The sequence below is a fragment of the Chanos chanos genome, chromosome 9, assembly GCF_902362185.1.
Source record: "Chanos chanos chromosome 9, fChaCha1.1, whole genome shotgun sequence".
NCBI lineage: Eukaryota > Metazoa > Chordata > Actinopteri > Gonorynchiformes > Chanidae > Chanos > Chanos chanos.
The window spans coordinates 6,751,775-6,769,626 of NC_044503.1; the positions used below are offsets into that span (position 1 = coordinate 6,751,775).

Genomic DNA, 17,852 nt, shown 5'->3' on the forward strand with positions numbered 1-17,852 from the left:
AACTTTAATGAGTGATAAATAAATAATGACACAGTATGGAACATGTACAATTTCCATGCTCTTGTTTTCATGCTAAATAGCAATTGTTCATCTCCTGAAAGATGCATCTGATCTTTCCTTTGATTGTCATCCTACACAGTCACCCGCTGCTTTTAAATTTCAAAGTGTTTTGTTTTGGGGTTTTTTTTTTTTTGTACGTTTTGTTATCCTTTCTGAACACTTGGGGTGATTCTTCGCCTACTGGGCGACATCACGTCTCTGCTATTTGCTATTTAAACAGAAATCGAAAGGGGGGTTGTTTAACCACTTCCACTTCCTGAGGGGGTTTCGTGAACAATGGAGATGAGACTGTTAATTTCATAATCCCAAAAAGATACTCCAGTAACAAAGCCTGCTCTTCTCCGCTGCCCTTTGCGCTCGTCCCGTTCCCGGTCTCGTAATCCCGTCAGCTAATGAGGACCACAGCATCATCTTTTGGGATTCTGATGGGGACAGAAAACACGGACACAGCACGTGAACGGAATGCTAACGGTTCGATCCGACCTGAAAGAAATCAAGACGCACAGTAATGGCTACATCCTTGTATATCGCCTGTATACTGCTGTGCCCAAAATACGTTTGAAACGTCCAGACGACACTAAAAAGTATCGATAAAATGCAAAGCCTTTGTTTGTAATTACCCAGCTAGTCCACACTTCAAAAAAATAGTTTCCCTTCCTCTCAACAACTGTACACTGATTACTATCTGTTCCTAATCACCAAGTGAAAAAGAGGTCACTTGAAATTTCGCATCAAAGTATCTCTCTCTCTCTCTCTCTCTCTCTCTTTTGAGGAAGTAACATTATGCTTCCTATGCAAAATTTGTCAAACCACTTAACCATGGTGTCTTTGGAAGATGGAAGTGGTCCCAAAGAACTTCTCAAACCAAGGTTAACAATTAGAAAGCACTGTGTGCGCGTGTGTGCACGCGCGCAAAGTCCATAATGTGACCATCATCATTATGCCACAATAATAAATCTCATTACGGTTCCCGGAAACAGTGGTTGTAACTCAAGAAGCCATTAACAGTTATCTAATCGGAGAGGCCTTGATTTTTATACCCATCAATCTGAATTACATGAGTAACAAGACCTTAATAATATATGAACCATCATGGGGTTTAGGTATCAAAATGGGAAAATGAAAAAAAAAAAAAAAAGATGGAATTGCTATATGGCGTAATCAAGAAGGAAAACCACTTTCCTTGTCTGACCAGAATCCGTTCAGCGTCCCCTAAACTGGTCATTGGAGAAAAGGAGCACTTTTGTACCCAGCGTCAAATTATGGCCGAAAAGTCCTTCGCCTGACGCTCCCATAAAGAGATAAGACCTCCCAGATGGACCGGCAGAGGCAAACAAACAATGAGTGTGGCTCGGCTAACTGATCCTGGATCTGTGCCACATGTCCGGCTTACGAAAAAAAAAACGAACGAAGTGAAAAGTCTTTTATTCTCAAATGAGATGAAACATTTGGTGGCGTTTTGGGGCCTTGGGTTCTGTCCACTAAGAGAAAAATAATTCACTTTTATAGGTGATGGGAAATATCAAATAAAAAAAAGTTTGTAAGGAGCGTACACGGTGGACAGATAAAACGTTTAAAAGAACTGTTGAAATACTGCAGGCTGTGATTACAAGCCGTCAGACATAGAGCCAAAACATTACATAAATGCATGAATTTATGTAACGTCTGAGTCAGTTTGACATATTAATGACATTCATGAAAAATTACAATTTGGAGAAAAAGCTTGGAAACAAGCAAAAGAAAAAAAAAAAAAAACGACTAATGCTTTGGTAACATCCAAAGAGTCGTGCGTTTTACAGCAGCCCATAGTAGACAGTTCGTGTGAAATATGCTTTCCATCAGCTATCCTGATGGAAGCACAAACCCTATGATCTCGGTCAGTTCTTTGTTTGTTTCAGCCCTCGCCTGTTTATCGCAAAAAGTTCGTTCCCAGCCAAGGGGAAACCTTCTCCCAGTGTAACCCTACATTTCTCTGTAATCAGCACATTACAGGGTGTGTCCTCTTTTCTCCCACCGCTAATTTCATTTCTCATGCCACAGTGGGCTAACCTCAGCGAGGAGGAAACCCTCCTCTCTCTCTCTCCCTCTCCGTCTCTCCCTCACTCTCTCTCTCTCTCTCTCTGCAGCAGATGACAGAGATTGCGTACCTTCTGCAGCAGCAGAACGTAGACCCCTCCAGTTCTGACTCGCTGTTCTCTTCATAGTGGAGGAAGTCTTTCTGCTCATTCAGGAACTTCCTAAGGTCCGTCATTGGGAAGTCATGCCTCTGGTAATCAAGACACACATCACAGTGACGGCGTGAGGCCAGAGAACATTGTTACATGGCAAGCTCTCACAGCTGTGCGTTAAAAAGATCTCGCAGACGATATCGGGTACGCTGGACATTGATTAAAAATTTCAGTGCCATCAAAAGTACCTGAGAAATCCTCATATAGTCAAACAGTGACGGTTCCAAAACTCAGTTACCTTGATGGTCTCGTATGAGTCCGTGATAAGCGCGATGAAGAGGCTGAGCACCATGTAGATAAACAGAGAGATAAAAGAGTAGAGATAGACTCTACTGAATAGCCACACCAGCGCATTCTTCTGCTGAAACTCCGCAAAAGTGGGAAACATGTCGTCCCCGTTCACCAGGGAAAAGAGGCACTCCGCCACCCGGCTCAGCCCTTCAAACTGCAACCCAAGACGCACAGAAGAGGCACGTGAAGGACATAAGTGTGAAAATTAGTGATCAGGGGGAGTACCTTTGGAAGGAAATCTGAACAAGGACAGATGTCTGGGTGTCTGCTTTGAGTTTTAAATGGCATTTTTTTTTTAAATCAGAAAAAGAAAAAGAAGAAAAAAAAAGAGAAAAGAAACTTCATTGCATTCACACACAGCTGCATTTCCCACTGGAAGATGGCATGTTGTCCTACTTTAATTTAATATGGCAACGCCAGAAACAGACAGCCCTACATCTCTTGTGTGGTAATAGACGTTAGAGCAAAATATGCAAACAATGCCATCTAGTGGCCACGATGAGAACTACATTAACATGTTAGTTTGTACCTTTTCATGATAAGGCCCAAGAACAATCCAGCCACAGAACGTGTAGCCCAGGTAGATCATACCAGCACAGCAGCAGAAACGAAGCACCTTGGGAAAGGCTGCTCGCATTGTGAGAATCAGCACCTGAAATACATCGCAAATACTTACTCTCAAATTTCTTCCATGCGGCTGTAATGCGGTTTATGTACGTGTCCCTTGGACTTTTGTCAAAGGTAATGTGTGGTAATCTGTTTCGTCTGAAAACTTACGTTGTATTTTTGGAAGTAACCTAAATATCTGATGACGCCCACCCACACCATTAGCGTTGATGTTCCCAGGAAAATGCTACACACATCGTAGCTGGTCAGATTCTGTAGAAAAATAGGAAACAGTATGTATAGAGTCTTTTGTTTGTCAGAAAAAAAAAAGGCCACAGTAAAAAGTATAACAAACATTTAGGGCACAAGTAAAAAGTACATGAGAACAGTAACAATAAAAGGATTTTTACTGCTGTGTGATCAGTTACAAGACTCATAAGTCCAAAGTATGACTTGTCTCAGCTGAGAAATACTGAAACTTCATCCTCATTTGCCTGTATAGTCTGTTCAGCACAGCACTTTTGATGGGAATGTAGCAATATTCGCGGTATGACTGCAATTTTATTGTCACTCTCTGTTCACACTGTCCTTTGTACGATGACAAAGTGTCGGACCACACTAAAACACTTTCATCTGCCTCGGGAAGGGAGAGGTTAGGAAAGGAAGATGGACTCTTGACAGGCCATACTTTGAAAATGAGCTTTGAAATGCTTATCAGCATTAATGGGGACTAATTACATCACAGGCTCCTCTATGTGGTCAGCGAGCAGCACTCTGAGACATAGCTTGGCTGGTTCAGATTAGGTGAAGCTAATACAACGGTTGCCTGGGACGTCCCAACATACTGAGTCTAGTGTACAGTATGTGACTCATAAACTGGCAACCAAATGACAGCTAGATGCAAAATTACAGAGTAATGTTTACATGGTTAATATAAATCACAAACCATTTTTTGATATTTCCATAAACAACAACAACAATAATAATAATAATAATAATACTTACCTTTGCTTGTATTTCCATCTTCAGGATAGACCCAACAATAGCCATAACATCACTGATGATTACTAAGACATACCATCCATTTAAAAACTCTCTCTGGTCTTCTTCACACACTTTACGACTATAGTTCTCCGCAAAGAATCTGGAAAATCTCTGTTGGAAAAAAAGGAAGGACATTCACTAATGACGCAAATATAAGAGCAGGTCACTGATACAAGTAGTTACCGATAGAGGTATGTCATTGGAAGGATTTTCAAGAAGGACTCTATTTGAGTAAAAGCTGATAATTAACAAACTTAAAAAGTGAGACATCAGTTGCATAAGGAACAGGTCACGAGGTTGCATTGCATGGTTAGTACATACACAAACATTTCATGGGCGTTTACCTGAAGTAATTTTACGGCAAGAACGATGGAACGAGTGCAGAGCACGGCCGACGTCAAGCAAATGATGATCACAAACCCGTCAAAGATCAGTAGATAGTGTGTGTTCTTCTGTGCTAAAAAAAAAAAAAAAAAAAAAAAAGACAAAAAGATGAAAAAGAAACTTTTGACTGTGGTAAATAATGATCCTCATTCTGTAAAGACGGATTTGTTTTCGTGGTTACGCTGATAGAGTTGTTGTGCGTACCAGTTCCTGAGATCTTCCAGTTCTTGCAGGCGCTACTGACTGCGGCAATGTCCAGAAAGATTTTCATCTTTCCGCTGTGACACTGGTTGTCAAATAAGATCTGCAAAAGTCAGGGTGTCCAAATTACAGATATATGCAGTTAAATGGTGTGTGTGTGTGTGTGTGTGTGTGTGTGTGTGAATACTCCATAAACCGCGAAATCGGTCGAATCTTACCATGACGTCAAAAGTGTAACAATCGGGCAGCTCATGGGAACGAACCGTTTGCAAATTGATCCCTTTAAGGTGGAAAGTGATCTCGATGTTGACCAGCCTGTATGAATAAGAGAACCAAATGAGTTATCTATGCAAAATACCATTGACTGTAAACACCAAAAAATACAAAAACAAAACAGGGTTGTTTGAACTGTCACACCTGTAAAAGTCTAATTCAAAAAAAGACGAATTGTCTTTTCTCCAGGTCGCAGCAGATTTGGGATCAAGTGTCAAGCAAACTAAAAAAAAAAAAAGGAAAGAAAAAAAGTAGACTCATTACTGCCTTTGCACAATGATATGCAGTTAATATGAGGTTAATATCTTAAAATACCAATACTGTCACAACACAATTTTAGAAACGATTAAGAATGATGACCTGTCTCGGTTTGAGCGTCAATGTCGAATGATTCATCTGACGGTTCCACAGAGCCTCTCTTGTAGTACTCTTTACAAATGACCATTGGTAGCACCTCCCCGTCCTCTTCAGCGTAGCTTACTGGGCCCACAGAGAGTTGTTTGAACTGGGCATACTGTGAAGAACATAAACTCCCCTTTAAAACCAAACATAGACTTTTTTTCCCCCTCTTCTAATATGTTACAAGCTTCTGCTATGCTGTTTCTTCTATATTTCATCTACTGTGTCAACTCACTTAAAATGCCTCCCAATCATTTTGCCATTAGGTATGAAAACCCTCTGGATGGTGTAATGTGAAACACAACTGAATGTTTCTACACATGGTCCATAATCATTCTGTGTGTCTGTCAATGCAGTATGATTAAGCTAAAAACACACACAGCTTTACAATGTGTGTGTGTGTGTGTGTGTGTGTGTGTGTGTGTGTGTGTGTGTGAGTGTATTTGGCTCAGTGGAGGCAGCATGAACTTTCCTTACTGAACCGACGAATTCTGGAATAAGAGATAAAAAAATTTCCAAACTGAACTTAGTGAAACACAGACCTGATCGACGACGTACTGGAGATTTTCATATACACTCTGTTTGGAGTACAGGGCTAAACTGTAGTCATCTTCATCAACTCCACTGTAACCTTTTAGAAAGAGGCTCTTGAAAGCCATCAGGTTTTCCTCTTTGTAAGACACCACAAGCTGGTTGTTGAGTCCAAATACAACAAGCTTTGAAGGAGAAGAATTCAACCAGAAATGCAAGTCAGTATTGCACCTTCAGAGTAAATAAACACAGACAAGGATATTGACAATCTCTTTCTTTTTGTTCTCCGTGTTTGACACGAAGCTCACAAAATAATGAACTTAGGCAGTATTCACTTAGATTTTTGAAGATCACGATCATCCCTAAGTTTTGCTGAAAAGTATTTGAATCCAAAATGTGTCAGTTTTTCACCTGGGTGGTAATCATCATTATTTTTAATATCTGCACTCCTAGTTTCCATGGCAACTGACGACGGGCTCTGTATTTTTCACAAGGACTCATAAAATAATATTTAAGGTCATCCCGCAGAGTCTGCTCAGTCATGGGGTCAGGGGTCATTGTGCTGCAAGATCACATATGTAGACAGAATAAAATGATTGTGACAGAAGTACAAAACACAAACGCAAAGAGTACAAAAGAGTACAAAACACAAACACAAAGAAATAAACTCTCTAAAGTCCATCAGTCTAAACCCTGGTTGCGTGCATAAATGTGCTATGATAAGGCTTCACACAATAATTCATCTTTTTTTCCATGTCATGGGAATTCTTGTTATAGAAAGAGGAACAAGGTAATAAAATCGCTCAGAAAAAAAGGAAGCTACTGGTTACTCTAAGCTTTGTTTGTGTATTTTGTTTTGAAATTAATATTTTAACATTTCCGACGAGAGTTTACAAAAAAAGTGCAAATAAGGCTCTTACGAAAACCAGCGTTCACTCTAAGAACACTGTCAGCATTCATGTGGGAAAAGTCCAAGGTTTTCCCTCAGCAATCAAAAATATTTGCACAAGTACCTCTTTTCATGAACATTATGTGCCATACCAAGTTACATTATGAGTCTCAGAGAGAAACTGAAAAGTTGACTTCAATAGTTATTGAAGAAACATCCGTGGATCTGTTATTGTCCTCGAATCTTAAACTGAAAAGAACTACTCGAGAACAGACAACGGACAGTGTTTATTTACATTCATACTGCTGTTGAACAAATAAGTGTTACATAATTACAGCGAAATTCATTTACGATGAAAACCATTGAGGAATGGAAATATCTAACGGAACGAGAGATTAATTTTAAAGAAACAGCTGAATTTCAGTACACACATTTCAGCTTCAAACTTACCGTTCCGACTCGCTCTCTTCGACATACCTGGAGAAAAGTTCCATTCCCAGTTGAAGTACTACTGAGCACCTAGTCGCTACTATGTCGCACCCAACCAAAATGCAGTCTTACAAAAAAGTACTGAAAATACTTCTGCAAAACAATTTCTTTTAATGGGGGCGTACGCACTGACTCTTCAGTTCCGAATGCCTTTTAGTGAACTGTGTGTTAAGAGTTGACGCACAGCTGCCAAAGCGCAGAACAATTAGTCCACTGAACGGTAACCTGTCTTCGCCCGCCCATTGCCGTTTCGCTTATTTACTCCTTCCTTAAACTGACACCTTTGACTGTTCCATTCATTTACCGGGTCATTAGCTCCAAATAAAAATCATGTGTGCTTACCTAAACGGTGAAAACATGTTTTGGTAGGGTTAGCCTCTACTTTTGCAAAACTTTGGCAACTTTGATTCGAAAGAAAGAAAGAAACAAATGGCATCTGATTTACTCATGTATCAAAAAGCTAGTATTTGACACGTGTCACGAAAATGTTTTCATTTTATACATAATCATTTTAAATTATTTTATCAACCCGTAATGATCAGAAAAAAATCGCGTTGGCTTTGTTTTAAAACCCTTAAACATCCTTCCTTTTATGATTAAATTCAAAGAAAAAAAAAACAAAAAACGTAACTCTTAAAACAACAAAAAGTTATTTTATTAATCAAACACATCATTTAAAAAAACAGATACACATACATCTCAGTTCTCTCCTCTGAACTAAAACGTTTCATTTATAAAATCAGACACAGAAAAAGTGCATCTGCAGTGTCATTGCGTCGTCTCTTGAACGGGAGACTTAATAGTGTCCACGTGGTCCTCTTTATTTGGCGCTTCCCTCTTTTCCCATGGTGCTCTCTGTACCTAAAAAAAGACCAATAAAACATTCAGTTGCTTCTTAAGTGTCCAAACCCACATAATATATTCTGATGCCTTGGTTTACAGCACATTTAAATAAGCACATTTTCAGTATTTATATTTCACGTACTTCATTTTATCAGACCTTCGGAAACATGCAGAAGAGATAACATTTGTACAGTGCGGTATTTATTTTCGCAGTCTTTGAACAGCAGTGCAGGATTTCATTCACAACGACTTTCAAAAGAGATATACATCCAGACTACGACTTGCATTGCTGAGGAATTTCAAGATGAGTTTGATGACTAGCACACAGTAACATGCACACAGTGAGACACTGAATCTTAGCACAGTATGCCTACGAATCACACGCTGATAAACAAATTCCAACTAACGTTTGTGGAAGAGACAAATGACCGCGCTATATCACTTTTAATGGGAAGTGAAGAGAAATCTCTTGTTACCATCGTCATCATCCTCTTAATATGTGAGAGAAGCTGCAATGTGTGAATAAAGAGAAACCTTTAGAACATTTCATAATTAATGCACGAGAGGGCAGGATTAATAATCAGCGTAGGCGTGGGAATGTAAATTAACGCTCTCGCGCTTACATCTTTCTCCAGATCTGGCGCTGTTGCCTGCTCGTCCTTTTGATCGCCCTGGTCGCTGGTGTTCCGTGCTGGTTCCTTTTTTGGGCTTTGAGCGTTGGGTCGGGTTTGAGAGCGTTCGAGATCGCCGTCCTTTACGCCGGCGGCCACGTTTTCACTCTTCTCCTCCTCCTTCTTCTTCTTCTTCTCCTCCTCCTTTGGCGCGCGGATGGTTTGAGGTGAGTCCTCCTCCTGTTCCTCCTCCGCCGGCTGCTCCTCCTCTTGCCTCCTGCGTCGGCTGTCCAGCTCGTCCTCGCTGTAGACGCTGTTGCCGAGCGTCTCCACGCGCACCCTGAGCCGCTCCTCTCTCGCCCGGTTCGGTCTCCTCTGACGGAGGTTGGTCCCGTTCTGACCCTGGTGTACAGGTCGTCTGGGTGGAGGAGGTGCGTCTCCTCCGGCCAGAGTTTCTTCGTCTGACTCCTCGTCTCTCAGCTGTGGTGCCCGGCGCTGCTGTATTGCAGCGGGGGGTGGGTCTTGGCGTCCCCCCCGCAGGGGCCAAGCAACTGCGTGAATGGCTGTCTGGGCACTCCCATACATGAAAACCTTAGAAAGATGAAGGAGTCATTTATATATATATATATATATATATATATATATATATATATATATATATATTTTTTTTTTAACCCTAAAATAGTGATATTAAATAATACCTACATTTGTTTTGGCTGCGAGAATAATCCCACAGCAAAGAACTTACTTTTCAAACAACTGACTGTCACAGTGAGAGCGAAGTCCACCTATCTTAGGCGAACGCTGGCGTGCAATAAAGAAATGCTATCAGTAGCAGCAGTGCTGACATTTAACACAGTTTGCGTGTGTCCGTACCAGGATAGAAAGCACTATGGTGAGGAGAACAGGGATCTGAAGGGTGACAGGCAGGTCCTTGAGCAAGGCTCTGAGAAACTCACTGATGCCCTGTCCAAAATGCTTCAGTGGCTCTGTAATAAACGTGGTAATGGTGACAGAGATAGCCTGCGAAAACAGAGACAAAGGTTCGAGTTGAGTCCACTTCGCCGTGAGACGGGGAACAGAAACATTTTATGTGAAACGTTGTCATTAAATGTTCACCTTTGTTGGGGGCACCAGCAGGATAGGGTTCACCATTAGGACCTCGTAGTATCTTTTGCATGGATCGTCCTGAAGAGTCCAGGTGCTTCTGAACCATTCTGTGGAAATAAGATGATGACGTCAAACATGTAATCTAGAAATTGGGGGGAAAAAAAAAAGACACAGGAGGTTTGAATGTGGTGAAAATGAATCTACACCTCACCCTTCAGGTTATCTTGCCAGTCAATTTTTTTTACTCCTGTGCATTTCTCGTTAACGCTTTCCATCTTCACAATATTGTTCTGGTGCTCAGCAAAGGCAATCTAAAAAACAAACAAACAAACGAACCAAAACAAACCAAAAAAAAAGCAGAAAGTGTTAAACCAACATGACAAACACTCGCTGAGTTATTATCATTTTGGGCATTTTTTGGGCATGTAAATGTTGTATGGGTTACTTTGTAAAGGTAGAACCAGTTCCAGACAATGCTGATGAAGAAGCAGATTGCAAACATTCTCCTGAACTGGACAAACCAGGAGACTGTAGACCACAGCTCACTACAGATCACCAGCACAATGCATAAAACGCCCAAAAAAATCTGAAAGACAAACGTGAGAGGGCGAGGCGTTCCTTCAATGTTTCCAGGGTCATATTTTAAATACTCTTCAGAGAACATTTGTTTGAGTTTTACTGGACGGTTATGTACAACGTATGACTGTAGTTCTTCAGACTAGTAATTAAGAAAACACAAACGTTGCTGAGTTCTGAAAAATGACTTCTAATACTTACTGAATACCGAATATGTCTGGGAAACATCAATCTCATTGACTTAAAAGTTTACCAATTTGGGCAACATTCTTCAGGTGCGTTTCTCACCTTTAGAACGGTGTCTAACTCCACGCCGAACGTATCCTCAAAACGCCACTTCCAGGCCTCGTGGTCGTGAGGTTTGAAATTAACCAGGATCTGACTAAGAGCGTCATCCAGGGCCCCCGTCCTCCAGCTGTCCGCCCCTTCCAGCAGCTTCTGGATCTCCACCACAGCTTGCCTGGACAGCCTAACCTCAGCATCATAGTGTACGTCATTCTTCACCTCGCTGGGCTAACGGTTCAAGTCGATAAGACAAAAACAGAAACTCAGTTTTAAGCAATATCAGCAAAATTCAATTAACGCTTACTTACTGGGAAAATCTGACAAAAAAAACAAAAAAAAAAAGCAAAAACCCACCAGGCCAAGTTTCTCAACTTCTTTCAGAAGCTTGGACAGAAAACGTTTGAACACTGGGAGACACGGTGAGGGCTGAGACGGAGCGACCACCTTCCTCTTCTGGTCCTCAATCTGGAATGGGCGGGGGGGGGGGGGGGGGGGGGGGGGTGTTGATGAAAGTTATTTCCTTGTCTTTGTACTGCGTTTTGAGTTAACTCCTGACTTGGTTCTTTTAAGCTCACCTCTCTCTGTAGCTGTGCAACCTTGTTTTGGCACTCCCTGATGTCTGGGCATAGTGACGTTTGACCAGAGTCTTCAACGTACTCCCTTCTTTTAGTGGGAACATTATTATACTTAGTGATCTGTAAAAAATATTTACACGAATATGACATCTTTTTTGGTAATTAACGACTTTAATTTTTCAAAATTTTACAGCTGGCAAGCAACCTCCAAACGGAGCTGTTTTTCTACAGTTATATCGAGTAACGTTACCCCTGGCTGTTTCTTCATAGATTTTGAAGTCGCATCGTAGTTGATCATGTCATACGGATCTATCCATTCGTCTTCGTCGTCATCGACTTGTCCCTGCACTCCCAGTAAAAGGACGACAAGGACAACGTACATTCCTCTCACCAACGACTTGTCAGCTATTTTCATTATAGTCAACGTTACACTGCTGGTGCGGCCAGGAGATGTTGGTAACTAGCGAGATAACTCACTGAGGGCGTTCACTCACTTGCAGAGTGTTCACAAAATTATATTAATAGCGACCCAAAACTTGCTACCGGCTAACGTCTGTAAAACTAGAAAACACTAGAAAATAGGCGAAAAGTACTCTCCCTCGCCATTCCTCGACAGGAAACTGACGAAATCTCGAGGTATAATTATAAATAATTATAAATCGTTTAAACGAGCCATCATTTCACTCTTTGATTTGAAACCAATAACATTTTGCTAGCATGCTAAAATGACCAAAATCGGTCAAAATGTTCGTCTTTAAATGTGTTCAAATGAGTGGAGCTCTTGCGACGCCTAATAACAGTTGTTCTACAACACAGTATTATTATCTGCTAGATGCACTTCTCGCGAGTTAATGCAATAATGAAGTTTTAATCAATTGTCCAAAGACAGCAGCACACGCCAGTCCTTAGGTTATTCGTGACTTCTGATCCGTTCATTGTTTACTTCCGCGGAAGCGTGTCAACGACGTACAATCACCAGAGCCCATCTCACTCACTACACGTGAATACATTTGGCCAATCACAGAAGAGAGTAGTAGCGCTATTTGAGCAACAGAAACGCGATGAATATTTTCTTGATACTTGATCCTCTGACTGAGAGAACCAAGAGGGACTAAGAGTCAAGTGGAGTTTTTTCATTTATGATGGCTTATAAATGTTGACAGTGTTACCCATAACAGTCGCGCATTTTGTTAGAAACAGATGCAGAATTGTCAATGGGATTCAACGCACGAAAAGCATTTCCGACCTACGGCCGCCATTTGTCGGAAGTGAGTATGTTTGGCTTTTCGTTCTAGGTATATAATAAAGTTCTGTGGCGCGCGCACGCGGAAACATTTTCGCCGGAAGTGGGCGAAACAGTAACAGCAAGATGGTGGCCACCAGACGTGGAGCACGCGTATGCTCTCCGACGAAAAATGACAAGGATCAAACTTCTTGTGCTACGGTTAGTTGCTCATTTAATTAATTATGTATGTTACTCCTAACCTAATAACAGTGTAGTTATAGTTCCACTCTGGTGTGTTGGAAACACATTGTCCAGTTAGATTAGAGACCAAGAGCAACGTCAACTCGAGTGGTTATATGTGAATTGCATTGCTGTGCTCACGTGTTCTCAGATTAACAATTAATATACACAAGTATTATGATAAGTGGGTTGCAACTTGGAATGGACCTTATCAAATGCCGGCTGCCTTATTCATATTATCATTGAATTTTCTTTGCAAAGCGGCAAAAGTTATAATCAACTTTGCTGTGTATGAAATTCGAGGATTATGTGCTTCATGGTCTCTCAACACAGTAAATTAAAGCTTTTAATATAGCATAAATTTAATGCAAACACGTACATGTCTGAATACAGTGGTTATTCTCAAACATAATTATGCTGTTTAGCCTTTCTGCGTAGTTATGTTAAAAATGCAGACATGTGTCGAACTGTCACCATGGTTATAGAGGAAGCATGAATGACATGATTTGGTTTTCACACAGGAGCCTACACCCTCCACCAGAAGGACCAGAGGTCGAGCCGTAAAATCAGAGAATCAGTCCCAGTCAGAGCCGACTAGTGACTCTCAGAATGAGGCCAAAGAGGAGCCAGTCGCCCCTGGCTCTCCAGAGCACCTGGCGAAAAGCAAAACACTGTCCAGGCAGCGTACCAGGAACGCAAACCAGCAAGACTCCACCAACGAAGCTGATGTTTCTGAATCAGAGTCTTGCTGTTCCACTGTGTCGGACAGGCAGGCGGTAAATACCGTCCAGCCGACTCCCAGGGGAAGAAGGCGAATGGCGGTTCACGAAAAGTCCAAGTCTGGGGTAGATGATGATGTGGTCTCCGAGGCCGATTCGTGCTCCTCCTCTGTGTCCGCTAGCGTCGCTCGCAGAGCCACGAGGAGTCAGAGGAAACTTGTTCCAGCAAGTTCCGCCGCCGAGGGCAAGGAACAGTCTGAGGCAGAGTCGTGTAGTTCCGTTGTATCTCTTTCAAAAAGTACGAACACTCCAAAAACGACGAGGGGCAGGAGAAGAACTGCCGGTCCCTCAAAAGACACAGAGCCCTCGGAGGCGGAATCTTGTTCTTCTAACGTGTCTGGCCCTTGGGCCTCCACGGTTCGCAGGTCAACCCGAGGTCAGAGGGGTAAGCCCGTGGAGCCCATCCCCATTCATTTAGAGGAGAATACGGACACCTCCGGCTCCCCTTTGCCCAGGAGAACCCGAGGCCGTACAAAAAAGTCTGACGAGGTGCTGTCCCAAGATTCCGAAGGAGGTGAGTCTGGACCAAGCTTTACTCCCAGGAGAAACACTCGCTCCCAGGCGCGTTTGAAACCGCACCAGTCCGTCGGCGTGGCGGACTCCGATGTCGATTCCGAGACCCCTGACGGGTACAGCTCCCTCGGGAGTCCGTGCTCTACGAGAGAGAGGAGCACGCCGTGCAGCAGCCGCACGGGATCGGCAAGCAGTAACCGCGCGTTCCCGTCGGCCGCCAAAACGACCGAAACCTCGGATGACAAGGCAGAGACCAGATCAGTGCCTTCAGCCGCCTCCGCCAAGCCTGGCGTGGAAGAAATCAAAGAAGGAGACCTTGAGGAGGAGCTTGCTGAGACACATGCTGAAGATGTGGACATGGAGGAGGCTGATGTTACTGTCGTAAGCAGCAGTGGAGATCAGGACTGCACTTTGGGTGAGGAGAATGTAACTCTGAGGCTTGATGATGACGATGATGATGTGAGTGTTGAAATCACAGAGGCAAACATGTCTGGACCTGAAATCGGTCAAGACCAGGTAACTCCACCCGAGGATGAAACCACATCTAAGAGTGTAGATTCAGAATTAGTGGACGAAGTCGGTACCATAACAGATGATCAGAAATGTTCTGAGCAAGCTGTAACAGAGATGTTGGCGGAGAAAGGCGTGAGGGTAATTGAAGAATCTAATGAAAATACTAAAGATTTGTGTAGCGAAACTGTAATAGTCACTGAGGGTGAGTCTGAGGACTCTACTGTTGTCAGAGAAGACAAGCAGGATGCCATGGAGGTTGACCCACACGTGGACGTAACCACAGCGGACGCGACCACGGCGGACAACAGCAGCCAAGAACGTGATGCTGTTTCCGAGGAGGTGGCAGCGTCACGGTCTCCGGCGACAGAAGACACAAATGTATCATCCAGCACGAGCGTGCAGGTTACGGTCTCTGCTGAGGAAACCCTGAGGCCTACAGAAGGGACTGTCTCACAAAAACCAGCTCAGGTCAGTTTGCTGGATAGTAGTGATGATGAGGAAGAAAGCGACGGTGGTCTTTCAGCAGAGGAGGGGGTTGAGGAGCGGGAGCCTGAGGATTCTGGGAGTGATAATGAAGCTGAACCAGGTCCATCAGGGAAGACCCAGACGGTAGAGTGTGACAGGCTCTTTGCTATTGACACAAGGCCCGGGTTTCAGCCCGCTGAAGTATACTATGTGGACGGGAAACAGACAGAGGAGGAAGAGGAGGAGGAGGCTGATAAGGACGAAGCTGCAGAGGTCGTGAAGGCAGATGATGATGGGGAGGAGGAATTCGTCGATGAAGAAGGTGATGACGATGATGACGAAGATACTAAAGTCCTTCTCTCCACCAGACGTCCGGCCCAGTAAGTTTAACTTGATTCACGACGCCTCAGTGCAATAAGTACCTCTCTTCAACATTTAAATGATGTTTTTCGTTACAAGCTAAACTTTTGTGTCATTCGTAAAAATGTTGACAACGCAACAATACAAGTTCAATGGATGTAAAATATTTTGAAGTCTGTTTATCTACACATAGCCCCCTTTTGTTTAACCTCTTACTGATAATGTATACGAACCTCTCAGGATAGCGTTGTCCAGCAGCATCGATCCCGGACTCAAAGTGAAGGAGCTTGGAGGATTATACATCAATTTTGATGGCAGCAAATCAAAGACTGTCTCCAACACTCTGAAAAAGCTGAAAGACCAGAAGAACCAAGATGAGGTAAATAATAACTTCAATTGATTTTTTTTTTTTTTTTTTTGTTGAAGATGATTTACAATGTTTAATGAATAATAATAGAACCATTTTATGATATAAAGAGGGATTGTTTAGTTATGAGATGGGATTTATATTCATTGGGTTTTCTATCATTTAAGGTCATTTGGGGGTAATGTGCGTTTGCCGCCATCAGTCTTAATCACTGTCTTTTCTCTGTTTTTGCAGTTACTGAAACGTAGCATCATTAGCCCAGATTTTGAGAAGAAAGATGCTGTTCCCCCATACAAGGAATCAAAGCATGCTGCCAAACTGAAACGCAAGGTGAACAAGTTTTGTTACCTTTTCTTTTTAACTTAAAATTGTTACATTATTCTTTGTTCTATGATTTGCACTTCAGATTGTACCTTTCAATCCTGAATACTCTAAAAAATCTCCAAATACATTGGGGGGGACCTTTATTGTCATAGAAACATACATTTGATCATTAGTGTATGTGACTAAAGCAAAATGGAGACATAATGTGGACTATTCCAATGTTCTTCTATTGTTCTCTCTCTCTCTCTCTCTCAGAAAAAAAAATAGTCAACTTCACTCAGGTTTCCATTGTTTTGTTTTGTGCAGGGCAAAAAAAAAAAAAAAAAAATTAAGTTGACTGAATAGATGGACCCTTTGTGTGCAGAAATTAAAAAAAAACAAAAACTCTTCAAATAGTCTTTAACTGGTATCTGTTCGAATTTATTCAGGAGGAGAGAGAAAAGACAACGGGAGACGGCTGGTTCAACATGAAAGCTCCCGAGCTAACTGAAGAACTGAAGAACGATCTAAAAGTTCTCCAGATGCGATCGGCTGTGGACCCTAAACGTTTTTACAGAAAGAACGACCGCAAGGGACCTCCCAAGTACTTCCAGGTAACCGACGTCTCCACACATCTCCCTTCCCGTAAAACCGATGTTTTATGTTCTGATGTTTTTCTATGGTGACAGTGTGACGTTACAAATTTAATAACATCAAAAGCAAAAGCAACTGGTTTTAGAACCAAATTTTTTTTTGTTTCTGTCTCAGGTCGGCACAGTGGTCGACACACCATTAGACTTTTATCATTCACGAGTGCCAAAGAAAGAGAGGAAAAGAACAATCGTGGAAGAGCTGCTGGCAGACGCAGAGTTTAGAAGGTAAGTGTACTGTTCGCTGTCGTTGGTGTTTGGATATGATTTGACAGTTTTACTTTAGTCATTAAAAAGAATTAAATAAACAGACAGTGAGGAGGTTATAGCGCTACATTTATTTGAAGTCATTATGCTGTAAAAGTGCATGTTTATCACAATGATATTCTGTACTGTGGTCATGGTTTATGATTTCCCCGTTTTGATTTGCAATCTTTCCTCAGTTACAACAAAAGGAAATACCAGGAAATCATGAGTGAGAGAGCAGCAGTTGCAGCTGGTCACAGGAAGCGAAAACCAAATAAATTCCATAAAAAGAAGAAATAAAGTAAGAGACATAATACTGTTGTATTATGAAACATGTAGTAAAAATTTGTATACATACCCAACTAAAGAACTGATGTGGCTTTTAAAGGGGCTTACATCTTTAAAATGTTTTCAGTAACCACTCATTTTGAGTGTAGTTTTAAAAAAAAAAAAAAGAAAACAAATTTTAATGTATTTATTAGTTTTTAAAAGATTACAACCTGTAAACTGGCTCATAATTAGCTACAAAAAACAGGGACGTCGTATCTTTTTCATACATGCAAGTTTTTTTTTTTTTTCCCTGCCCTCAAATAAAGAACATAAATTGTCCTGCAGCCAACCAGTGAAGATTCCAGAAAACTCACAAGAGGGTATATCCAGTGAAAAACAAAAACAAAAAAACAAAAAGATCAGTCTGTCAAAACACATTTGCCTGTGCAAATAAATCATTTTCAATAAATCAAGATGAATAGCTGTTCTCTGTGCATTTCATCTGAGGTTAATAAATCGTTTGAGT

The 17,852-nt window shown here is 41.8% G+C and overlaps 3 protein-coding genes across 4 annotated transcripts; 1 reads left to right on the plus strand and 2 right to left on the minus strand.

Moving 5' to 3' along the window:
- On the minus strand, positions 1 to 7,602 carry mcoln2 (mucolipin TRP cation channel 2). Its single transcript, XM_030785000.1, has 14 exons — positions 7,357 to 7,602; positions 6,429 to 6,579; positions 6,029 to 6,202; positions 5,448 to 5,601; positions 5,232 to 5,310; positions 5,033 to 5,129; positions 4,818 to 4,917; positions 4,574 to 4,686; positions 4,191 to 4,340; positions 3,357 to 3,458; positions 3,109 to 3,231; positions 2,527 to 2,733; positions 2,208 to 2,326; positions 1 to 482 (listed from the first exon to the last, which is right to left on the minus strand). The coding sequence occupies exons 1-14, from the start codon at positions 7,398 to 7,400 to the stop codon at positions 446 to 448; spliced, it is 1,650 nt and encodes a 549-aa protein (XP_030640860.1). The 5' UTR covers positions 7,401 to 7,602; the 3' UTR covers positions 1 to 445.
- A 478-nt stretch (positions 7,603 to 8,080) lies between these two features.
- clcc1 (chloride channel CLIC-like 1) lies at positions 8,081 to 12,299 on the minus strand. 2 transcript variants are annotated; one of them, XM_030784998.1, is made up of 10 exons: positions 11,646 to 12,299; positions 11,396 to 11,515; positions 11,175 to 11,285; positions 10,824 to 11,048; positions 10,405 to 10,545; positions 10,171 to 10,270; positions 9,969 to 10,066; positions 9,726 to 9,872; positions 8,862 to 9,440; positions 8,081 to 8,256 (listed from the first exon to the last, which is right to left on the minus strand). In XM_030784998.1, the coding sequence occupies exons 1-10, from the start codon at positions 11,808 to 11,810 to the stop codon at positions 8,164 to 8,166; spliced, it is 1,779 nt and encodes a 592-aa protein (XP_030640858.1). In that variant the 5' UTR covers positions 11,811 to 12,299; the 3' UTR covers positions 8,081 to 8,163. The 2 variants fall into 2 exon arrangements, with proteins under 2 accessions (XP_030640858.1, XP_030640859.1); XM_030784999.1 differs by lacking the exon at positions 11,396 to 11,515 and having other exon boundaries at positions 11,175 to 11,264.
- Positions 12,300 to 12,764: 465 nt separating this feature from the next.
- On the plus strand, positions 12,765 to 17,799 carry dnttip2 (deoxynucleotidyltransferase, terminal, interacting protein 2). The gene is made up of 8 exons (XM_030784996.1): positions 12,765 to 12,839; positions 13,382 to 15,510; positions 15,731 to 15,869; positions 16,092 to 16,187; positions 16,610 to 16,774; positions 16,929 to 17,038; positions 17,254 to 17,357; positions 17,653 to 17,799. Exons 1-7 carry the CDS (start codon positions 12,765 to 12,767, stop codon positions 17,354 to 17,356), a joined length of 2,817 nt encoding a protein of 938 aa, XP_030640856.1. The 3' UTR covers position 17,357; positions 17,653 to 17,799.
- The last annotated feature ends 53 nt before the right edge of the window (positions 17,800 to 17,852 follow it).